Below are 24,332 nucleotides of genomic sequence, written 5' to 3' on the forward strand. Positions count from 1 at the left end.
AAATGATGATTGAAAACAAAAACTCTACTGATATTCCTTTAAATAGCAAACTGATTCCTACAAAATAAAAGCCTCTATAGTGGGGGAAATTGGGGTTAAAACAGAAATCAAAGAATCTGTTTGACTTCCTGCAGTGCCCCCGGTGGCCTGGAGGAGTTTATATTTGTGGCACCTGTGAGCCGCCGTACCTGACCTCACTCTGTTCTTCTTCTGATTGAATGTCAGCTCGTTGCCTCCTCACAGCTCTGATTGTCACTCCCACCGAGGCCCGCCGTTGGGTCATCGATTGGTCCCGCCTCTCTGACTAACAGAGGTGATCGATCATTGGACGGATTAATGGTGGAATGTTCAGGGGCTTTTTTCAGGTTTCCTGCAGAGAAAACTATTTACAGAAACGGGAGCTGCTCACAGTTTTCAGCCGCTTTCACGGGACGTGATGTCACAGCGGAGAGCGCTGCAGCCGCTGACAAGTTAAAGCTAGGCCGCTCGCTGATGTGGTGGGAAGGTCGAGTTGTGGTTGTGGCGTAGCGACAATCGACTGTTTGATGAGTTTCAGCGCTTTCTGAGATGTAAACTGCCCGTGTGCATGCTACGTGACATTTACACACCTGTGCGTATGTCTGAAACTTAACGGACTAAACGCTGTGCGAGCATTATGAACAATGCACACCGACAATTATCTGAAGTGACAGCAGGGAAGTTCACGCCTCCCTCCTCCTCTGGGGAAACGTCGAGGAGTTCATGTTGACGTTTATGGCATTTCTCAACAGCGATGCGCCACCTGGTGGCAGATGGCTGCATAATATTTAGGACACAATCAATTACCGCCATTGGTCAATTTAAATTTTACCAACTGGATTAACTCGTACGTCTGGTAACGACTAGTGACAGTAGCAACCACGCAGTGACCGCATGTGAGGTCAGATGTGCCCGCTGCTGTAACTCACAGTTCAAACAGGAAGTGAGGCATCTTGGTCCAACCGTGGCGTCGTGGGACTGAGGTTTTTTTTGTTTGTTTGTTTTTTAATCGTAACTTTGACGATGTGAATCAGCACGCGATGTCTCGCTGAAGGACGCCATCTCTGTTTGACCTCACAACATGCTACATCTGCCCCATTATACACCGTGATGATGTCACAGTGATGTAGTTTTCAGATTGTTAGTTGACAGATGGTGGGAAACAGACCAAAAGAGTACGCACTGATTCAGTTGAAATTAAACAGCAGAAAAAGTAAACGAATCCGCACCAAACGTCACGCCGGAGCATCGAACCCTGAGCGTGTCCAGGTGGACTGTGTGTGTGTTTGGGGGGGGGGTCGTATTGATAGAGACTTGAGGTGTTTGTGAGGACATTTCAGGCATTTTTCCAGTGGAAACACTGAGGTGAAGGTGGGCGGGGCTTCCTGCTCAGACTGCAGGTGAATAAAACATAGACAAGCGGAGCGAGCAGCTCAAAGCTGCGAGCTGATGAAACATTTAAACCTTTTTTTCCTTTTGCGAGTCCTTCATCCTGCAGACATGTCGTCCTCCTGCTGGAGTCGTCAGCTGCTGTTAAATTATTCACCTTTTTTCCGTCTCGCTAATATTTCTGTGTGTGTGTGTGTGTGTGTGTGTGTGTGTGTGTGTGTGTGTGTGTGTGTGTGTGTGTGAGAGAGAGAGAGAGTGTGAGACTGTGAGGAATGAGGTCACTGAGACTTTCCAAACAGACCAGGTTTCAGGGTCGGAGTCCTGGTACCGTTTACCTGGTACAAAACCAAAAGGTAGGTGTGTGTGTGTCAGTGTGAGAGAGAGAGAGTATAAATAGATGATACATGAGGACTCGTACATCTTTAATGATGCGACTTGTCGGAGCAATGACATCACTCTACTTGTTTTACCCTTCACATTAAAACACTTCACAGCGTCAGTGTGTTGTAGCCTTTAGTTAATGCTTTTATTCTGAAAAGTATTAACTAAAGAGGTAGGAAACGGTGATGAACGACTCTGGTGATCTAAGGTCAGACTGAAGTGGTGTTTTTCTTGTCTGCTTCCTGTTTAAAGTGACTCTGTGTCCCAGCATGCATCAGAGAAACATGCAAGTGTTCGCGTCAGTGGGTCCTTGATTTCCAGGCCCCGTGACAGCGGCGAGCAGCTCCTGTTGTCGTGTTCGTCTGATGTTTTTGGAAGCTTCGTTATCAGTGCTTGCTAACGTGTGGTGTTGCGCTGTTATGCGTCTCCTTTTACAGAGTAGATGATTTTTAAAAAATGGCGTTGATGAGTCAGATCCTGTTTGGAAGCCTCTGTATTAGTTGGCTCACCTGTGCAGGTGGAGCTGGGCGGCCTCACTGTTGGCGCTAAAAAGGTAAACACACGTTTCTACTGTATTTTCTTTTTTCGTTCTGTTTCGATGTGTCTGCACCAAGCCGACACCATCATGGCTGCGGGCGGACGGACGGGCGGGGGGCTTATGTGAAGACGACATGGAGTCACCCGAGGACCGACAAACGGTAACTAGTGGGGGAGTGTCTGATTGTAATCCCGCCCCTTACGCTCTCCCCCCAACGGGTGCTGTCTGAGGTCACGACCTCTGACCCCAGGCGCGGTGTTTTCGGGGTCAGCTGGGTGGTTTCCTGTCCTTGCCGCGTCTCGCCTGGCGGACAGAAACGGACTGTTAATCTCTGACGATTTTATTTTCTCAGTTTGTAAACAATGTATATTTTAAAGCTAATAAAATATTTTAAACAAAGCTCCGCCTCCTCGCCTGTTATTGTTTTAAGGACCTTTAAGTCAGGTTGGAGTTTATTTCCTTCATGCAGTACAAACCAATCAGATCGTCTCGTGTCTGAGCTTCACTTCCTGGTTCAAACTTTATTAATACAGCAGCTCATGAACAGTGTGACTGACTGAAGCTGGCGCTCTGTGTTCGACCTTTTGTGTTCTCATCGTGGGGTCACATGACCTGTGAGACCTTCGCGTAGTTCCCTGAGGTACTGCGCAAGTAAATGGGCGATGCTTCTCTGTTACCCATGCCCAAGCAGGTTTTTATCTACTAGGGGCGACCGTGGCTCAGGGGGTTGGGAATCGCATCTGTAACCGGAAGGTCGCCGGTTCGGTCCCTGGACTCTCTGTCCTGGTCGTTGTGTCCTTGGGCAAGACACTTTACCCTACCGCCTACTGGTGTTGGCCAGAGGGGCCGATGGCGCGATATGGCAGCCTGGCTTCTGTCAGTCTGCCCCAGGGCAGCTGTGGCTACAACTGTAGCTGCCTCCACCAGTGTGTGAATGTGAGAGTGAATGAATAGTGGTATTGTAAAGCGCTTTGGGTGCCTTGAAATCCAATCCATTACCACTGCGATGGTCGAGGAGGTGGAGCCGGGATGGACCTGGCAACCTCCTAATGGCGCCGCAGTTCTGAATGTGGATGCAGAGATGGACTGCTTTTCAGTGATTGATCAATAAATGCATTGAGCAGCAGATTTTCCCCCACTGTGACGCGTGTGGAGTTTGTAGCTGAATGTTGGGAGGAGGAGCAGCCTTTCCTCATGTATTTAAGGTGGAATTCCAGATGTCAGAGCTTATGTCGATCGAGTGGAATAAAGATTCCAACGTCTGTAGCGTCTGTGGACGCTCCTGTTACCTGCTTGCAAAAATAACCAGGTTTATCAAGCTGTTCCCGAACGCCTCGTCAGTGACCGTTTCCTCTGAGGCTGGACGGTAGCCCCACACACAGATTTGTATCAGGCTCTGCTGCCACCTGCTGGTAGCTGCAGGAACTGAGTCTTGCTGCGCCTCCCTCTGTGCGATAACTCAGCAAAGGATTGTTGGTAATGCAGTTTGAATCACCTGTAACAAGCTTCCAGTGAACAAGGAATCAGCCGGAGAACGGACTGTCCGGAGTATTTTAATGCAGGGGGACCTTTGAACTTTTACATTAAGTATGAACCAAATCAGAGTCTTTGAATTTAAAACAGTTTCAGGAAAAAAATAGAAGAGAATCACCTGAAACCATCAGAACCATAATGACCATTTCAGCAAGAAATATCCTCAGAGACACGTGAAGCATGTCCCTTCACATTAAAAGCACAAGAACATTCACGATCTCAATTGGAAAAGAAATTGCTTTGATTTTAACAGACATGGACCAATCACAGGGCTTCACTTTAGTTAGGAAGGCGATGCACATCTGGAACAGCTGCTTTCAGTTTTTCAGGCTACTGAAAAACTGTTCCAGAACCTTCTCCACCTCGTCCTCGCTGTAATCTCGCACCACAAAGTTCTCGACGTCAGTGGCTCCTCGGATCATGGCCGACAGGACTGCACAGAAACAGGAAGTCAGCACGAAGCAGCCAACCAGGTTGAAGCGTGTCAATGAGGAAACAGGAAGTGCACTCACTTCGTCCTGACGATGGTCTAAACAGGCAGAAGATTTTTTTCTTCATATCGACGGCTCGACCGAGCTCGTAGCCAACACCCAGAGACGGCTGCGTCACCTCGGCAACAACCACTGAAATCAGAGGTCAGAAGTCACATGGGTCACTGGCTCAAATTCCATGATCAACGATCAACAAAACGATTGGTTCTCACCATCAGATTGATGCAGCCAATCCAAGTCTCGGTTGTGAATGGCCTGGTCCCCGGACGCTGCATTGTTCTCTCCTGTCCAATCATAGTGCAGCAGTTCAGTGACATAACGCACACACAAACACACACACACTCTTATTTTGAAGGTCAGAACCAGAAAACCAAACCTGAAATCGGATACAGTTAATGTGACTCCGCCCATTTTTGTGACGCAAATGCTTTTATTTCTGAAATCTTTTTTTACCTTGGAGGTCAGCAGGTGCTGGTGTGACCTCGCCCTCTCTGATGCTTCACGTTTGATAAAGCTCGTCACTCTGACTTTGGCTGTTACTTCCTGCACAGCTCTCTCTCCCTCTGTGTCCTCAGAGACCAGTTTACCATCAAAGCGCTGTTATTGTCAGGCACCAGTCTGCTGCTGTGTTCAGTGTCGGCCTCTGACATCACAGCCTCATTTCTGCTCTTCAATACTGAACAAATGTTTGCTCAGCTGTGTCTGTAACTTTGCTGTGCTTCACTTCAGCAGCATCAGGTAATGTTCACATGCTGATTCATGGTTTGCTTCAGTTTAATATTTTTGAGGTTGTCTGCTATAAAAAGCCAAAGCAGGAAAATGTTCTATGTTTTTATCCTCAGTTACTTTGACACGAAGGCCTCTGCTGTAATGCTCACACCTCTGATGAAGTCTCACAGCTTTGTTTTCATACACAGACATAAAACATGGAGATGTGCTGATAACTGATCAGAATTATGATATTTCTGACTGTCTCAGTTGGAATCGAATAGAATCAGAGAAATCGATTCCCAGCCTCTTCCACCATGTGAACGCGCACCGTTCTGACTGCCGGTGTTCTGGGAATCCATCCTACCCGACAAACCATCCTACCCGTTGTTTCTACGCATGCGCACAACACGAACTTCAGTGGCAAATCGTCCTACCTTTGTTCATATGAGCATATGAGTTTTCTGTGTGTGACCTCTGACCTCTGTCGCTGAGCTCGGCGCTGCTCACGTGCTCGGTCAATACGGTCCCGTAGCTCTGTAGCGCGTGCACGATCCTCCGGTACACGTGCACGTCGTCCCTCCCGCCGCGGATGCTGCCGCAGAAATAAACCTTCATCCCGTTTCTACTCAGACTCTACTGACGGTTCCCGCGCTGTCGCTATACGTCACCGGAAACAGGCGACCGCGCTCGGAGCTTGCGCCCTGAGCTCAGACTGACAGGTAGCTGAACGTCACGGAGGTGAAAGGCCAACAGCCCTCCTCCTCCTCATCGGGATCGCGTGCCTTCACGGGGTCTGACACCTGAGGGTCACCCCCACCTGTATCTATAACCACACACAGGTGTTTATTTCCACTGCTGTGATTGGCTGCTTAGACTCTGATTGGCTCAGACAGAGTTTAGGGTGAAATAAAATTAAAAAATCAAACTTATTCTTCTGTGGTTTAGTCCTGACAAACTTCCTGTCGTTTCAAAATAAGGCATTTCAAAGCACAACATCAACTGTCAAAGGTCTCTGACACACTAAAAGTGTTTCCACTAACAGGTACTTTACAGCTGGTTTCCGATTCTCCCTCCCTGTATTCCCGCCTGGATGTTTTTCCAGTTTGGAGGCTTCAGATTTTTGCAGTTTGCAAACAAAGTTCCTCCGATTCTGTCGCACTGTCAGAAACAGCTGTTGCTGTCCTGCACAGTAATTCATAAACACAGATATTATTTGATGGATGTGGCTCCTGGCGTTGTTTACAGGTGCTGTCAGCCTGCCAGTAGATCACCTGTCGGGAGTTTTCTGGCACAGCTGTGGGGAACATCTGCTCCCCTGCAGAGCTTTACTCCACAGAGAGGTGACCTCTGAACCCCTGCTGTTGTATTTGGAGTTATTGACTGTGTCACTATTGTGAAACAGCACTGGAGATCTTCATGTATTTATTAAAGACGATAATTCATTGATACGACCCGAAAGAAGCGCCTCAACACATTTGAATCCACATCTTCAGGTTCGGGTTGATAACCAGATTTGTGGTTTATCTTGGAAAGGTGCTTGTGTTGGATCAGACTGGATCAGTAGCACTCGTGTTCGGGGTTGTTGACGGCAGTGACTCACACTGAACATTTCTCTTCCATAAATATAAATGTGGGAAGCAGAAAACTGTGAAAACAACAAAATGCACTTTTGTTTATGATACAACTTCTTTTTGGAGTGAGAAAAGAATCTGTTACTGTTCATGATGTTTCATATTTTTGTGCTGTTGCTGTAAATATTTGTGTCTGTTCTGAGTTTTAGTTATTAAATCGAGTAAACATCATGAATATCTTCACTTTAACACACATCATGTGACCTCTTTTTGTTTTTTTTTATCTGAAGTAGACTCAGGTGAGTTTTCTGCTGACTTCCTGTTCACCTGTGACAACACACAGCTGTGAATGCATCAGAACATTACTCTGAAATACAGGCTTTCATTTTGGAAAAACTGAAGTACAGGAAGTCTGAACTTGATGAAACCTTTATTATCCCATATGTACACGATCAATAAATCAAAAAGTGAAGGTCGGAGAAGAAACAACCCCCCCCCCCCCCCCCCCCCACACACACACACACACACACACATGCGCAGATCTTTAAATTGATGCGTTTAAGTTTCACAGACATAACAAAAACCCCCTCCCCTCAGTAGGCGCTCAGCAGCATCCCCGGGTTCCTCGCCGTGGCGTTGAGCATCACCTCGGGCACGTCTCTGGCCACCCGCTGCATGGGCGCCATGTTGTGTCCTTCCAGGGAGTCGAGCAGCCCTGAAACAAACACGGAGGAGAAAACACGAGTCAGCAGACACACCTGTGCAGAAGTAAGCATAAAAACCAGCGAGACAGAGCACGCCGTGCCGACCGAACCGCCCTGGACCGGCAGCAGGAGAACCACAAAAACCTGTCTCTGTGCTTCTGGTTCTGACCTTCTACGATGGTGTGGTAGTTGAAGTGCAGGTAGAGCAAAAAGAGCATGTGCAGCAGCCCCAGCGTCCCACAGAGGAGGAGCCGCGGCGTCTGACCCACAGTCCGAGAGAGCAGCGCCGCCACCTGCGCACACACACACACACACACACACACACAAACAGGTGAGCTCACACAGGGAGCGTGTCCTGGCACAGGAGCTGATGGGAAGCGACAAGCTTACCATGCGCAGTGTGGACAGGCCGCCGAGCAGCAGCCACAGCCCGTAGAACAGGAAGTGGAAGTGGATGTTGTAGGTGACGAGGAGGACGATGCAGGGACCAAACAGGCCGTAACCCTGGCAACGGCAGACAGGAGGTGAGGTCACATGACATCTTGTAGGAGGAGGAGGGCTGCATTCAGGTGCGGCTCAGAAACCTGAATCACATCTGAGAGCAGCAAAAACACACCACCCTGTTCTGCGTGTGTGTGTGTGTGTGTGTAGTTCCAGGACTTACCAGCAGGGACAGCATCTGCAGCATGGTGATCTGAGCGTTGACCAGGTATGCCAGGAAGTAGATAAAGGCTGAGACGCCGAGCCAGTAACCGAAACACGTCCCGATAGCAGTGCCCATCAGTGTGCCCTCTCTCTGCAAATACACACACAGAGAACACTTTAACAGACAAAGAAACATGAACAGGGTGTGTGTGCATGTGTGTGTTCTTACGATGACAGTTCCTGAGGTCTTCATGCCGTGCAGCAGGATCGCCACCAGAGTGAACACCAGCATCAGCGGCCCGTACAGCTCGCCTGCGATCTTCTGCACAGGAAGCACACACGTCAGAGGAACCTAAACCTGGATCTGAACATCACCTGTACAGGTGTGAATCTGACCATCGAACTGCAGTGAGACACGTTTGAACCCTTTATCGGCATCTCCACCACCAAGCTCCCTCACGAACATCAGCTCCAGCCTCCGGTCCAGCAGGAGGCGCTAAGCCTGCTCACTGACTGCCATTAACACTACGACAAAGAGACTCATGCATACCTGGGGGAAGTTGATCATGCGGACAGGTATCAGCGACTCGATCAACCTGCGGGGGAGTCAGCCATTAGCTGTTAGCACTAGTCTCAGCAGAAAGCAGGAAACAGCTGACAGGAAGGAGGAAGTCTTACCTGTTGCGCACCTGTACCGGCTCTACGTCAAAGTATGGCCGCAGGATGTCGATGTTAGCGTACAGGTTGAAGGCTTTGGAGGCCTGACGCTTGCCCGCCTGCCACACCTGAACGCATCACACAGGTAAAACATTTCAGAGAAGAAGAAACGAGTTAGCGCTTTTCCACTAACACCTGCTCGGCTCGGCTTTTAGCCGTAGTACCTGGTACCAGGTAAAGTACCTTTAGTACCTGCTTGGCCAGGGTTCCAAGTGATCTGAGGTGATCCAAACATCTAACATCAACAGACTGCATCCCACCGATTGGCCGGTCAGTGGCTTCACTCGATGAGTCATGAGAGCGACTCCTTTAGGAAAATCAAAACCGCCTTTTTTGAAACCCACAACAAGGAATGTGGCCACACAAACCAACACCGCGGCGTCTGACTGAACGCCACAGAGCAGCGGGTGCACCATCGCCTCGACATCCTCCACTGTTGTGTCGTGTTTGTGTCACGTTAAAACGACGCCACAGGACTGTCGTCACCGCTGACGTCAAACGACTGAAGCCGAGCAGGTACTAGCGAAAAAAGCGGTAAGAGTGACGTCACTAAGTAACAACAGAGGCGTCCAGGGGCTGTTAGGTTGATTTTTAAATAAAGCTGTTGTAATTATATTTATATACACACTGCAAATGTGCTCGTATGGGTTGGCACTCCTTTGAAGGTTGAAAGCTTCGTTCGGCGTGACTGTCCGGACTGATAAACTGTAGGAATGACGTCGACTGCAGAGGTTTGTTCGCAACACGCTTACACACAGATAATGGTTAGAATAAGTCTCTGGGTTCGAGCGTCCGAGCAAGATATTCTGAACCTGAACTTAAGAGTCAGTAGAAGAAGAATGGATAATAACATTAGATTATCAAGGCTGGGCAGGGAGGTGTTTTCCTTTTCTGTCTCGGACAGAGAAGCGAACAGATACCGGGCGATGGACGGGGAGGATTCGCCAGGAGACAGCACGACTGTGTGGGAGCCATGATAACCTTTGTTTTTGTCTCACTATAGAAAGTTGTGCTGCCCGTTTGAGGGTTATCCTCTTGGTGAACCAGATGCTTGATTTCACACACAGATCCACAGCACTGTGTAAACTTGTAATTTCAGCTGCCAACACAAATTAAATCTTTTTAGCTGGCAGACCTTTCTCCTGAATTTCCTTCTGAAATTTTGAACACGGTCTTTGTGTGGCACAGAGGAGCTTCAGCTGGCCTCTGTAACAGCAGCTAACAGCTACAGAAGAAGAAAATGTTTGCAAGTGTTTAAGACCAGATAACCCCGCCTCACCTCGTCGGCCACCTGCCGGCCCAGCTGACCCTTTAACCCCTTCATGCCCAGGAACTCTCCGTCGTCGGCCACGTCATCCTCGGTGGCGGCAGCCTCTGCCGCGACCTCCTCCTCCTCCTTCATCCTCTGGTGCATCTCGCCCATGTCCTCAAAGCTCGAGCCCGACGTGTCGTCCATGTTCTCCATGTCGATGACCGCTGAGCCGCCGCCCTGAATGCAGGAAACACGAGAGTGAGGGAAGGAGACAGGAGAGGAAACATGGGAGATGTGGAAGGAGACAGGAGAGGAAACATGGGAGATGTGGAAGGAGACAGGAGAGGAAACACGGGAGACGTATAAGGAGACAGGAGAGGAAACACGGGAGACGTATAAGGAGACAGGAGAGGAAACATGGGAGACGTATAAGGAGACAGGAGAGGAAACACGGGAGACGTATAAGGAGACAGGAGAGGAAACATGGGAGATGTGGAAGGAGACGGGAGAGGAAACACGGGAGACGTATAAGGAGACAGGAGAAGAAACATGGGAGATGTGGAAGGAGACAGGAGAGGAAACACGGGAGACGTATAAGGAGACAGGAGAGGAAACATGGGAGATGCGGAAGGAGACAGAAAGGGAAACATAGGAGACAGGAGAGGAAACATGGGAGACATAAAAGGAGACCGGAGAGGAGTCTTACTGAGGTAGGGATCGATCCGTTAAACCGACCAACAGTTTGTTAATCAGTTTATCAGAGGAGCTTCCAGCTGATTACAGATGTTCAGTCGGCTGATCTCAGGTCAGCCTGGTGTTAGCCTGTTAGCTCTCGGGTCTCCTGTTACCATGTTAGCATGGTTTGATTCCTCACAGTGCTTTAACCTCGCGAGCTCACCTGTACGCTGTTTCGGGCTAACCTGCAGCGTCACTCAGGTGCTGTTACTTTTATAGGCCGGCTGGGATGCTCGTTAGCCTGTTAGCATGTAGCTCACCTGGATGAGATTATCGTCGAAGCTTCCCCATGGTTCCGTGTTCCTGCTCCCGGAGCCCGAAGACATTTTCCCCACAACAGCAGCGGCTCTCCGTGGGGTGGAGTCTGTGTCCGTGGTTCGGTCGGTGGATCCGCGGATGGATCTTTTTCTTTTCCTGCTTCTAAAATCTGATGTTTTGGTCCGTAGGACGCTCCGCCCACCGGCTGACGCCACATCCCCAGTCGACGTGGAGGTCGAAGATATCGCGATATTTCCGTGAGAGTTTTTTCATTCATTTGATCATATCTGATTCATGTCCTGAGATTCCACTCATGACAAATCGATGTTTTACAGACGCTCACCACTCCATTTCTTCTCTGACATGCAGATGATGTTTGTCGAGAACAAAGGATTCCAGTTTGAAGCAAAACTGTAAAATCAGCAACATGTAGCAATTAGAAAAGATGAAGATACACATTTTAAATCTCAGTCAGGGAGAGATTGAACTCTTTCTCGTGTGACATTAAATCTGCTCTGAGTGGTCTGATGTTATTTTCATCACGTCTGAGAGCTGATTAATGCCAAGTTGTCTTTAATCCTGGTCCAGTGAGCTCCAACCGCACGCTTATTTATGTGTCTTTTTAAAGATTTGGAAACATATCTTGATGCTCAATCATCCAGGTAAGCAATTCCCAAAAAGTTGATTCTGTTCATCTCAGTTGATACTCCTGACACATACGGGATCACTACAGGTTTTCTTTATGTGATGTCCTCTGCTTCCCTGGCTGCTGTGTCTGTGGGGATGGTGTTCGCTCCTGTTCACGTCCTGATCACACTCAGCTTATGCTCCAGTGGATGATCAATTCAATTCAATTTTATTTATATAGCGCCAAATCACAACATAAGTCGCCTCAAGGCGATGAGAGTCAAACCTTGAATACTGATCTGTATGCGTAGGTTTCCGGTACACATTAGTGTCCGGTTTACTGGGTGGGATCAAAAACACTTACTGGGTTTGAGGCTCTGTGTTGGTTTGGGTCTCCTGAGCGAGCAGAGACTTGTCAGACGTTTTTTTTAACTTAAACCTGCAACTGCTTCATGACTTTGAGCATGTTTGTCTTCTCTGTCTCAAAATGAACCCAACAGGTCTAAAGTCAAATATAGAAGGTCAAACATGTTGAATGTTAATTGTAGAACAGGATAATAGTTTTAATATGTGTAACCGGTGTGATTCTGCGTTGTGTCTGATACAAAAGGTAAAAGAAAGAAAGACCTCCAAGTAAATAATTTGCCCACTCCAGCTCCTCCAACCAAATACAGGTCCAGTTGACTGCTATCTTCCCCGGTAGGGCACAAGCATCGAAGGCGTTGGAAAGGGAGGGGTGATGAGTGAGTGCCTGTCAGTGTAAGTGTGTGTGTGGGTGCGTGTCCATAGTTTAGCTGAGACAGTGTCCTTCGGCCTATCAGGCTAAGTAAACAGTCCTCCAGCCAATCCAGGTGTCCTTGCATGGGATGGGAAGAATAGCCGTAACACAGTCGTTATCAGGGAGTGATTGTTCGGCTCCAGCCTTGGGCCTGCAGCTGGCGCCGTGATGGGGGTCCGCAATGTTTATGTTGGTTTTGTTAATTTTCATGCGAGCAGCCCAGGAGAATTTTTCAGGCTGCTCTTTAAGACTCCGACACTGGCCTCTCGATCTCCCGTTGGAGAGTCGCGAGCCTCCCCATGATGGTATCAAACTTCTGTTCCATGGTGTTATTGTTCTTTTGATTCTGAGACCTCACAACTGCAGTGATCCGTTCCGTGATGTTTTCCAACTGTCGCTCAAGGGTCTCATTTTGAGCAGGCCCCTCTCTGATGTTTCCCCTCATACGCTCAATGGTGTTGTTTTGAGCCTTCACAGCAGCTGTAAGCGTCTCCAAGGTGTTGACCATATTACGTTCGTTGTGAGAGGTTGCGCCTCGTTCCATTTCGATTCCAGCGGGCAGCCTTGGGGGGGTTTGAACAGCCGGTTCCGCTCTCTTATTTCTCCGATAAACCAGGGCTAAGCCAACTCCGATCAGCATGAACCCTGTTATCATGGTTCCGAATAGATAGATATCTTCAGCGTTATATGTGTGTTTTACAGTGTTGGGAAAGAAATGACACCCACCTCTCCCACAGGGGAATTATAGAAAAGGGGAGAGGCAAAAGGGGTACATTGTATTTATAGGATTGCACCAAAGAAGAAGAAGAAAAGAATGAGGAGGGGCTCTAACTGATAATGAACATAACTACAGGCTTGGAGGTCCTAAAAGTCAGGTATAAAAGGAGTAGTTTGGGGGTTTAGAACACATTTTGTGTAATTATAACAATATGTGATTTATGACCCTGTTACATATGCTCAAATGTTATATCAGTGGTGTACAGGCAGCAGAAAGAATCAAGTCTGTGACTGAGTAGCTAAGTGCGGGGATAAGTCTGCTGAACGCTGCCTAAAACACAACAGAACACCAAGAAGTGTTGGCCCAAGGATCGGCCCCGGTAACGGGTACTTATTTAGACATTGGCCTTGAAATGTGAAAGAGAAATCAAAGACTATGCGATCTTTATTGTTGTGACTTATCACGTGATGAGAAATGTACCAGACGTCTTTGCCATCGTCAATCCCCTCAGAGCTGAGTTTAGCCACATAACTAGCTTGCTCTAACTTTAAGATCTGATCTCTGTATGAACGGCTTTGTCAGGATCTGTGGCTAATCGAGATTCAGTATTGCAAAGTCGTGACATGACTGCAGATGGAGGGACATACAAAAGACCTGCGCTTCAAAGCATTTTCTCAAAGTGGACCTTTTCCGATGTTAGTTCAGTACCTTTGGACTATAATGTCAGAGGGCTACAGTTACCGGCTGTGTCCTAGTCTCACCAGCAGGGGGCAGCCTCACGCTGCACGATAGTTTGCCATTTCTCGCGACACTTCTCCGCCCTCTGTGGTTCTTGTTCCTTGACGCGGTGGTGACATTGGCTTCATTTTCCGGACCGTTGTTCTGGCTGTCGTGTTGCCGAACCGAGCGGATCATTAATGATATCGAAAGGGAGAGTCCACGGTAAAGGTTCCAGGTGAGTGCAGCGACACGCGGAGCTCGGAGCGGCTCCCCGAGGAGCTGTTAGCCGTTAGCTCCTCGGTGATCCTTTAAAACACGCAGTTAGAGTCTCAGCCCGAGAGAAGCTGGTTGATTGTGTGACTCTGATTAAACTGTGTTGTTGCCGCGGTTCGGTATAATTTCTGTCGAAGGTTAAAGGCGCCACAGACGCTAGCCGCGTTAGCCGGAACACTGTAACCTCGTTCCGAAATGTTAAAAATAAACTCTGAGGGGTCAGAGGTCATCCTTTTTAATTTAATGTGTTAAAATGCTGCTCCGTTCGCTTGTTTTACTTTGTATGAAATTCGTTTTTACATAATATGTATTTCTGGGATCCACTCTGTAATTCGGCTTAACCCAAACACGCTGATGCTTACCAGTTGTTACAAAACGTCGTCCTAAAGTCACCCTGGAAGTACTTAATTTAACCAAAGAAGGTGCAACAGAGGGAAGAGTGTGTGCGGCTGTTGTGTCAGCTGTGCAGATTATTGCGCGGCACACAATATTCTGCGGATTTTGGCTGCGCTGTGTCACGCTGCCGGTGGTTAATATGTTACGGATATCAGCTGCACTCAGCGACCCCATCGTCGCTTTATCTCGGCCTTTGGAATGTGTTCAGCGGATCCGCCTCGGTGCCCCCGGCCGGCCCCTCCCTGCTCTGGACCCGGAGCGGGGGCCCCTCGCCAGCCCCTCGGCTAGTGGTTACCCAGTGGTAAGACTGGGTTCTCTCTAAACCACGCCCCTCGTAGAACTGTTCCTCCATTGGCTTAGCCTCCAAGCCCCCGCTCTGTAGTTTAATGCGTACGTGCCGGCCGGCAGGCAGTAATGGAGGGCTGTGGCTCCTCCTCCCGTGAGCTGTGGAGGAAAACACCAGAAACGCCGGCTCTGAGCGAGACTGCCTGCGGCTGAAACGGAGCTTTACCCCTGCAGTTTTACCGACACTGAGTCAGCATCAGGTAAAACCCCGCGGTTTACCGACTGTATTCCACTCTGTATGAGGCGGTGGTTATAAAACAGGAACCGAAAGAGACGGACTTGTGCTGCATTCGTAATTGACGGAGAAATTGTGTATTTTCTTATGAGTTGGTTCCTCGAGGCGCCCTTTAACTGCGTGTCAGTTTCATTTATGTGACAGGTGACGAAGAAAAGCTTCCCATGTTGACATTTTAGTTGTTTTTCTTATTCCTAAAGGAGCTGCTGAAAGCAGCAGGAGGCCCTGTTGGTGCTGGTAGAGTGCACGGAGAGCTGGTGTTGTATTTACAGCCTGCAGGAGCGCTGACACCACAAAATCAATCCCTATAATGCAGTCATTTTCATTTCACTGGTGACAGACTGTCAGTGTTCTGACTGCATTAACTGATCAATCAAGTCAGTACCTGCAGGTTCAGGCATGCGGTTGATTTACAGTAGAAGAAATGAGAGCGTGTGTGTGTGTGTGTGTGTGTGTGTGTGTGTGTGTGTGTGTGTGTGAGAGAGTGTGTGAGAGAGAGAGAGAGAGAGAAACTTCCTCAGGGGATTTATTTTTTCTGCAGACAAAGAAATAAATTCCAGCACTGCTCTAAAAATAGAGCTCGCTTCCTCAACCATCAGTCGTTATTGATGGTAAATATCAGGAACTAGTCGGTCTCGTTCATAGTTCTTTAGTTCACCTGCCAGGTCATAAATAAAGTCTGGATGTAACAGGTTCTATATCATAATGTCAGTCAGCTAAGCCCACAGGTGTTACACATTATTACACACACAGGTTTTGATCCGGCGTGTTTCCTTCAGCTTTTAATAAGTTGTGTCAGTAAGTTTCCATATGAAGTTCAGACGTGTTGTGAAGGAAAAGTTAACGCTGATGAGAAATGATCAGTACCAGCTGTTAGCCTGTGTTCTGCTGATCAGCTGATTATCACACAGGAAGTGGGTGAGAGTTGAGCTGGGGTCAAAGGTCACACAGTGAGGGTTATCAGCTGCAGACAAGCGTCTGTTTACAGCTGATACTAAGACACTGCTGCACCCTGAGACCCCACCCCCTCTAACAGCTGATTAACAGTTCACTGTGGAGGGTTTCTGCACATGCTCAGGAATGCATGTACTTTGTACTAATAATGCCAAACAGAGTATTCCTGTAAAGTACTTCATAGGGCTATTTAAAGTACTTTAGTACCTTTTTTGCGCCATGGACCGATTTATATCTGACAATATTTTCACGGACTAGCCTTTAAGGTGTCGTGGATACATACAACAAAATAAAGCCAGTACCGCTACCGAAAAAAGATCATAACACACGGGAAAAGACCCAGGGACACCGAGTTAACGATAAAAACCAAACGACTCACGGACCAGCCCGGGGGTTGGAGACCACTGCTTTAGTGTCTTTCATTACTTGTGTGTGTGTGTGTGTGTGTGTGTGTGTGTGTGTGTGTGTGTGTGTGTGCGCGCGCGCTAGTGATGGGTTAATCTAATTGGTTTGTGGCGAGCCGCGACCCTCTGACCAATCGCGGAACACAATGCTGCAGCGTCCACAAACAGCTGATTGAACAGGAGGAGCTTCTATGGAAAGCTTTACTGTTGTTGTGTGAGTGACTCAGAGGAGCCGCAGAGCTCGCTGTGTGACCGCGGCGGCTATTATTACCCCCTGAGGTCACAGGCGAGGAAGATGATGGTGTAGAAATAAAGCGAGGTCCTAAAGCGTGTAATCCTGAGAAGGGCTGGGCCATATCATACCATTCACAGTAATACCGGTGTAATGTTGGGCAACGACAAGAAAATGAAATTTGGGTAAAACGCACATGGCGGAAAAAGCACGGTGGCGACAGAGAATGAGAAGAGCGAGAGCGGATCGTTGAATGAAACCATGAACCTGAACTGGTTTGTAAAATGCTGCAGCTTCACTGGTGTGGAACTGGTTTGGCTTTCCTCCGTCAGATACACAACAAAGCACTATTTTTGGTAGCGCATGCTAGCGGGCCGTCGTTATTACCGTGTTGTTTGGAAAATACGGCGCACTTAAAATCATCCTTTGATTTTTCTGAAAGTCGACAGAGCCCCTTATAATCCCGTGTGCCTTATGTATGAACTCTGGTTGTGTTTACTGACCTCGAGACGATTTTATGTGCACGGCGCTCGAAAATCTGTCAGATGTTTCAGTACGACTTTGCTGAGCTACGAACTGTTAAATGTTTATATAACTTTAATGCACGTAAAAAACAGCTGCTTGTTTAAGTGGAAATACATTGATGTTTGTTTTGCACTAATAAAGTTGAGGAGTTGTAAAGTATTTTGTCTCGTGTCGATTATATCCTCAGTTATATCGTTATCGCAAATTTTCAAATGTATGTCGTGATAAATATTTTTGGTCATATCGCCCTGCTCTAATCCTGAGCACACTTTAAAGTCAGTCGTCAATTTCAGTGAAATCACCGTGCTGTCTCCACTTCCTGTTTTCTGTCCAGGATGTCGCTGGAGGTGCTGGCGGCGAGTGGCCTGAAGCAGTGCCAACAGGCCCAGGATCAGCTGGAGGATGCCATCGGTGCCGTGATGAAGGCGGAGCAGCAGCTGAGGGAGAATGCCAGAGAGGTGAGTGCCTCCTCTCTCTGAACAGGAAGTGCTTTAAGGCGTGATAACCCCAGTGTCACATGACCAGCGCAGTCAAGCCAAGGTATTTATTTTAAAGCAAGAACAGGAAGAGGCCCTTTCAGCAGATCAGATGGTAACGGCACAAATGTGTTCGACATGCCACGACACAGGAAATGCGTTGGCAGACTGAACCAAACGATTCCTGTTCAGTCGATCAATAAAGTTTGTGCCCAGCAAGTCTGTGTTGGATTAGAACAATTGATCAGTGATCAATAACTGAACTGCTGATAAGCTCACGTGAGTTTGTAAAATGTTTTCCTGCTGCGCTGCAGATGGGAGGAAGTGCAGGTCAGCTGATTCACAGGAAGCTCCTTGCTGAAACCTGGATCAGCTCACACGTTTTCTACCTGCTGTCCTGATCAGTGCGTTAGTTACCTGCCACCAAACGGAGCTGCTTGAAACTTTATTGACACCCAGATCATTTTACGGTGAAACACTTGTCCTGCTAAACTGCTGCGACCACTCAGCTGGCTCTGTGCCACGCCCCCTGTTTTTCATATCAAACCGTGAATCACTTGAGCTTTAAACACCTGAGGATTTACCTGTTGAGACCAACCAATCGCAGTTAGCCATCATCATCTTCATCACTGCTGACTCGGCAAGGCTGAAACCACCTGAAATCCTGCCTTTGTCTGCAGCTGAGCCACAGGTGAGGGAGAGGAAGAGGAGGGTCAGGGCGAGGCGGGTTATAAAGCCTGCAGAGGAGGTGAGAGGAGCTCAGAGGAGGTGAGAGCAGTGAAGTGCGACGTGCTGGACTTCATACTTTATCTCCAGGTAAAACTTCAGGCTCCGGCTCAGGTGTGCGTCCATGCTCGTTGGTTAGGGACTCACAGCTTCATTATCGGGGTTGGATTGATCTCAGCTCCGTGATGTTTTGTTTTTTTCTGTGAGATAAACTTTATTTAAACTGAGCATAAACAACAGGACAGGCTGTTTTACTTTAACCTGTCAGCTGATCCACCTCCACAGGAAGGGGGAGCTCGCGTGTCCGTGTGAAAAAACTTTACTAACAAAAAGCTTTGTTTACGCTCAGCAATCTGTCAAAAATGTTTGAGTACGACTTTGCTAAGCTACGGAGCCGCACTGCCTGATGGATTGTTGGAGCATTACGGCTGCGAGGAGCCTCGCGGAGTGATACGTACTCTGCTTGAGCGTAATGTTACCGTACTGTGTGTGTATAAGGACCAAAGACGGCACCTGTTAAGAGACGTGGTTACGAAGCGGATTTCAAACTCCAGCCTGTCAGTCACGCAGTAGCTGTGAAATTTCTTTTGTTTTTCTCTGGAAGAATCTGTTTGGTTACTGAACATTTCACGTTTAGGTGTTGCTTAACACGCCTCACCTGTGCGTCCCCTCAGGTGCGCTCGGAGTTGCAGAGCTGCGTGAGCCGCCAGCAGGAGGCGCTGCGCTGCAGGGAGGTGTGGCTGCTGGGTCAGATTGAGCTGCTCGAACAAGTGAAGACGGAAACTCTGCAACAGCAGCTGCACCAGCTGCACCGGGTAACTGGGGGCGGGGCCTGTTTACCTGTGTTGACTGTTTGTTTACCTGTCTGCTTACCTGTGCTGTGTCTGTGCTGCAGCTCCGAGGTCAGTTTGACGTGATCGCCTACCAGCTGCAGAGCTCCAGCAGCAACGACCTGAACAACCAGCTGACCAGCTGCATGGAGAAGTACGTGCGCACACGCACAAACACACACACACACACACAAACACATGCACACACACAGATTTGTGGGCGCGTTCACACCTGAGCGGTCTGTTCTCCTTGCTGGTGCTCTCACCTGTTGGCGTAGCTGTCCCAGTCTGCACACCCTCAGTTAAGGCATGCAGTCAGGATTTCACTGTCTAATGTGATTACATCTGTGCTAAAAGCTGATGTAATCAGATTACTGACATACTGAGCTGGTTTTACCTGTAGACTCTCACCTGTAGGCATGTGTGTCAGGTGCGGTGCAGTCATGTGATCTTGTTGTCTTCTCCTGTGTGTGCAGGTTGTCCTCTCTGAGTCTCACTCCAGAGGAAACACCTGAGTTGAGTTTCCATGCCGACTCTCGCTCTCTGAAGCAGGCCATCACCTCATTTGGCAGCATCAACGCCCAGGTAACACACACACACACACACACACACACACACACACACACAGGTAACACACACACACACACAGGTAACACACACACACACACAGGTAACACACACACACACAGGTAACACACACACACACACACAGGTAACACACAGGTAACACACACACACAGGTAACACACACTGTGTTAGTGGATCTTTCAGGTGTGTTCTCTCTCCTTCTTGTTTACAGCTTGTGGAGGGTATATCCTCTCAGAGCTCCACCCACCTGAGACCTCAGGTGCAGAGTTGTCCAATCACAGCGAAGAAGCAGGTAAGTTGCGTCCTGGTGGTGATGGCGATAGTGATGAAAGCAAGGTGATGCTGATTGCGTCTCCCTCTCAGCAGATGGCTGAGCCCTCCTCTCTGAGCGATTGGCTGCTAGAATCTCAACCCGCCAACAGCTTCGCTCCCATTGGCTATCAGTCTAGCACAGACCCGCAGGATTGGCTGCTGTCACAGAAGGAGAGTAAGGTGAGTGCTAAGGTGTGTTACCTGAGAACAGGCTCTGACCTCAGGCCGTGCCTCTCACCTGCTTTACTTCCTGTTTCTGTAACAGACTTCCTGTCCCGTGATGGCTTCCATGAACTTCATGAAAGCCTGGGGTCAGCTCAGGGACTTGGAGGCGTGGCTTATTCAAGACCCCTCCCCCAACCGGGAGAGAAGCGTCAGCAGCTGTAGCTCCTCCTTCTCCATCGAGAAGATCGACGAAATGGAGCTGTCCGCCGCAGCTGAGGAGGAGCTGAACGACTGGCTTGTTACCCCGCCTACTGCTGCCATGGAGACCATGTCGGACGCCGAACGTTGGCAGCGTGTCTTTAAGCCGTTTGAGGAAAGCTGGTCAACCGATGATTGGCTGTCGCCAGTGAGCCGTTCAATCGGCGACTGCTCGTCGTGCTGTCAGACCATCAGCGCAGTGGAGATTGAAAACCTCGGCAAGCTCAAGTGCCTGAAGACCACGCCTACCTCAGGCACCACCTCGCCCACTTCTCCCGTCCCCGTGTCGATGCCAGCGTCTCTGGAGGTGTGGTTGCAGAAGACGCCGCCGACGCTGCAGACCTGCCGCGCCAACGAGCTCTGCTCCGCCTACTCGGCCTGCGTCTGCGAGGAGAACTGCGGCAAGGATGCGCTGAGCCGCTGGCTGCTGCAGCAGGAGGACCGCGACAAGAATGGCGTCCCCAAGAACACCCCGCCCACTGCCAAGAGCGCCACGGCCACACCCTTCCACCGAGAGCAGGAACAGAAGGTAAGAGCCGATCAGTCAGCTCTGCTGTGACACTTCAGTAAGAATTAGGTGATTGATTAATTGATCAACTGATTGACAGGTTCAGGCCATCCTGGAGGCGTGGCTCCACCCCAGCACCGGCTCCACTCCCTCCAGCTCTCCTCTGCAGGCTTTCACCTCCTCGCTCTCCGGCTGGGTGGCAGCTGAGGAGGAGAAGGCGAGCCGGGAGGAGAACGGTTCCTCCTCGTCTCTCTTCCAGAGCCCCCTGGAGACGGACCTGTGGCTATTTCCACGGAAGAGCCCAGCGCCCGATTCCGCAGTGCCGCCCCAGGAGGAGGAGGAAGAGGACAAGTGGCTGCTGAGGAAGAGGAGTCAAGCTCAGGTGAGCACAGCTGGAGCTGAACACACACGTGGTTTGGTTGCTGCTCGCTTCCGGCTTCCTGACTGCTTCTTGTTTCCTCTTTAGGAACGCCTCGCTGTGGCGCTGCCCACCATGTGTGACCTGTTCTCTTGCATGAAGGTGGGCGGAGACAAAGAGAAGTGGCTGCACAGATCTCCCGTACAGGTGAGTCACCTGCACCGTGTGACGTGGTGTGTATGTGGGTCTGTCTGGGTCTGCCTGTCTCACCTGTGTCTCCTGCAGATGTGATGATGATGATGACGACGATGATGCTTCTTCTTCTCTGGAGTCACTTTATCGCTGATCAGCGCACACGATCTCATCTGTCTAACCGTCGTCGCTGACGCCTTTTTCTCCTTTCTGTGACATCATCATGCAGTGCCGCTACCCACCATTGATCGCCAGTCAGCAACAGCCTAAAGCCCCTTTCAGATGTAGCTGGCCCCGCCCTTTGATTAACGTGGCAGGAAGCAGGATGTAGGACTCTGAAAGGGGCCTCAGCAGTTTCATCAGGTGAAAGTTCATATGGCTACAGAGGGTGTGGTGAGACGTTTCAGCTTCTAATCAATAACCGATCAGTCACAAATCAATAATCAGCATTTAGAGCTGCGAGTGTTTCGCTTATTGTGGAAGAGATGAGGGGGCGGGACTATATGGAAGAGTGCGTGGGGTGTATTTTAAACATAAATTAGACTTTATTTTATAATACGACTGATGTCACTTCCTTTAACCACATTTTTGTTTTTCTAAAACCTGCTGACATCACAGAGACTCACTTCCTGTCTGGCCTGCAGGCTTCCATCCTGTAACGTGGTTTGTTGGCATAAGAGGGACTCGGTTTCCCAGAGTGCTTTGTTGGAAGAAGCTGTGCAGGCTGGTCACGTGACTCTGGTCAGCGATTGGTGCTTTCCATTGCAGCTCTCGTGTGAGGGGGCGGGCGTTATCACATATAGCTGTGGTGTCATCACTTTTTTTCCTGCTGTGATTCTCTACAGTAATAAAGTTTTCTGACATCATCACTGTGTCTGTGACATCACTGTAAGGTACCCGTAGTTTCCAGGTGTATCTGTGTTCAAACTGGCTGTGACACTGAGCCCAGCGCAGCGGTTTGACTTTGTGTTCGATGTTTCTTTAAACAGGACGGAGTAGGGCTGTGCCATATGACCAAAATCTCATATCCCGATGTAAGACATCTGTCGTCCTGACAACGATATAAATCACAAAAATGTAACATTTTCTGTGAATCTCGGGCAGCTCGACTTGCGTGAAGTGTTTCCAGCTGTGCGTCATGTAGCTGAGTCGAGTGTTTTAACCGATGCTGAAACGATACATTTTTAGACATAAGTTGTAACGGCCGCCGTTTTCTTTGTGAGTATTTATTACACGGCTGCGGGGAAAAGCCTGTGCTAACGTTTGACTCTAAGCTTTATTTTTTAGCACCTGGCGTCTCTTTTTTTTTTTTTTTTTAATTCTCATCTGTAAATAATCTGCTCTTTCACGTGATTCAGTTTATTTTGAAAAGTCTCAACAGGATCTTGAGCTTTATTGTGAAAGGTTTATGTGGAACATAAACAAGTGGACACGCGATGCTGTTACCGTCGTTGTTGCTAACGACAACGCATGAAAACAGGCGCTTGTCTGTCCTAGTGTGGTTATATTACATATAAGAAAAAGAGAGAACTTTAAGAACTTAATAATAACTACAGTGACATCAGAACATGAAAAAATATTGCTGTAAACAGTTTATTTTGCGACACCACGAAACAAACAACAGCGTAAAATGAAACGATGGATGTTTTTATATCGTCATCTGATATATATCGTTATATCGAACAGCCCTAGGACGGAGGCAGCGAGACACTCAGGTACACCTGAGAGAGGAACATGCACCTGTGTCAGCTGATCAGCTGGAACTGAAACCAGTTTGACTCCCCAAATGTCAGCTGACCTGTTCGACCTGAAACTTTTTTATACTCAGACGTGAACAGCTCGAGGCTCGGCAGGCTGCCGGGGGTTAATCGATCCAAATGCAGATCGATACTATCTCATCACAGTCAGCCAGGCTTTTAAATGAGTGAACTTTATTGACAGTAACAGCAGCTTTCACACAGGTGGGTCACATGATTTAACAGGAAGCTAAACAGCAAACGTACAGAAAGGCAGTAATCAGAAAGGAAGGGTTGGAAATGAGGCTGGTTGCTGATGATAAACTTCCTGTTTACTGCTGCTGGTGAGGTCACACCCTTCATCAGGAGAACGCTGATAGGGACTGATGACATCACTTGAAGCTGGGGGCTACAAGGGACAGAGAAGCAGGGACTCGAATTAATAAAGTTTTTGAGTCCGAGGATGTGTGACCCCTGCGGCGCGTGACTTATTGACCTCTAACATCGCTATCAGCGGGCTGTGGGCGGTGCAGCGCAGACCTTCAACACTGAAGTGATTAAGAGGAGTTTCCCACCTTTATCGATGTTTGCAACAAGCACGTTTGTTTCAATAAAGTTTGCTCTGGTACAAACAGCTGTTAAATGTTCTGCTCGAGTTCAGAAACACGTTGCTGTCCAGAGCGCAGGTGTGCAACAGAACAAACACCTCAGGGGGAGGGGAGACTGACTGGATAATAAATTTGAGCTGTGTTTTGCAGTGACCTTTGACCTTCAGCTGAGTCCATACAGCTGTGTTTGTGTGTCCTTCAGGCTTATCGGGAAAACCCATCACTGAGGTCGGAATGAGCAGGAGTGGGTTATACAATCAGCAGCCATTGTCGACCACCCGAGGGGGCGTGGCCCATCTTGACCTCAGCAGCTGGTGGCCTTGTTCCTGTGCTGCCAGGATTAGTGCCTCGGTCTTTCAGTCCAGACACTGGCTGTGTTTTTCTGAGCTCACGTCTTTTTTTTTCTTTTTTTTACTTTTTGGGGG

The 24,332-nt window shown here is 48.7% G+C and overlaps 3 protein-coding genes across 12 annotated transcripts; 1 reads left to right on the plus strand and 2 right to left on the minus strand.

Annotated features, from left to right (window-relative positions):
• Window positions 1–3,866: 3,866 nt before the first annotated feature.
• On the minus strand, window positions 3,867–6,018 carry dnph1 (2'-deoxynucleoside 5'-phosphate N-hydrolase 1). Of its 2 annotated transcripts, none has more exons than XM_026189688.2 (4): window positions 5,541–6,018; window positions 4,563–4,634; window positions 4,372–4,482; window positions 3,867–4,292 (listed from the first exon to the last, which is right to left on the minus strand). In XM_026189688.2, exons 1-4 carry the CDS (start codon window positions 5,674–5,676, stop codon window positions 4,177–4,179), a joined length of 435 nt encoding a protein of 144 aa, XP_026045473.1. In that variant the 5' UTR covers window positions 5,677–6,018; the 3' UTR covers window positions 3,867–4,176. The 2 variants fall into 2 exon arrangements, with proteins under 2 accessions (XP_026045473.1, XP_026045472.1); XM_026189687.2 differs by having other exon boundaries at window positions 5,496–5,796.
• Window positions 6,019–7,045: 1,027 nt separating this feature from the next.
• On the minus strand, window positions 7,046–11,169 carry yipf3 (Yip1 domain family, member 3). 2 transcript variants are annotated; one of them, XM_026189685.2, is made up of 9 exons: window positions 10,946–11,169; window positions 9,978–10,187; window positions 8,660–8,766; window positions 8,532–8,577; window positions 8,211–8,303; window positions 8,001–8,132; window positions 7,727–7,840; window positions 7,506–7,629; window positions 7,046–7,347 (listed from the first exon to the last, which is right to left on the minus strand). In XM_026189685.2, the coding sequence occupies exons 1-9, from the start codon at window positions 11,009–11,011 to the stop codon at window positions 7,226–7,228; spliced, it is 1,014 nt and encodes a 337-aa protein (XP_026045470.1). In that variant the 5' UTR covers window positions 11,012–11,169; the 3' UTR covers window positions 7,046–7,225. The 2 variants fall into 2 exon arrangements, with proteins under 2 accessions (XP_026045470.1, XP_026045471.1); XM_026189686.2 differs by lacking the exon at window positions 10,946–11,169 and adding an exon at window positions 10,657–10,769.
• Window positions 10,551–22,429, plus strand: ncoa4 (nuclear receptor coactivator 4). 8 transcript variants are annotated; one of them, XM_026189682.2, is made up of 12 exons: window positions 10,551–10,660; window positions 11,132–11,200; window positions 17,485–17,608; window positions 19,027–19,167; window positions 19,248–19,336; window positions 19,659–19,767; window positions 19,982–20,062; window positions 20,134–20,262; window positions 20,348–21,034; window positions 21,114–21,395; window positions 21,480–21,578; window positions 21,657–22,429. In XM_026189682.2, exons 1-12 carry the CDS (start codon window positions 10,566–10,568, stop codon window positions 21,660–21,662), a joined length of 1,911 nt encoding a protein of 636 aa, XP_026045467.2. In that variant the 5' UTR covers window positions 10,551–10,565; the 3' UTR covers window positions 21,663–22,429. The 8 variants fall into 8 exon arrangements, with proteins under 8 accessions (XP_026045467.2, XP_080143775.1, XP_026045468.2 ...); XM_080287649.1 differs by lacking the exon at window positions 11,132–11,200; XM_026189683.2 differs by lacking the exons at window positions 10,551–10,660; window positions 11,132–11,200 and adding an exon at window positions 13,857–14,021.
• Window positions 22,430–24,332: the final 1,903 nt, after the last annotated feature.

The sequence above is a fragment of the Astatotilapia calliptera genome, chromosome 13, assembly GCF_964374335.1.
Source record: "Astatotilapia calliptera chromosome 13, fAstCal68.1, whole genome shotgun sequence".
In the NCBI taxonomy this organism is placed as follows: Eukaryota; Metazoa; Chordata; class Actinopteri; order Cichliformes; family Cichlidae; genus Astatotilapia; species Astatotilapia calliptera.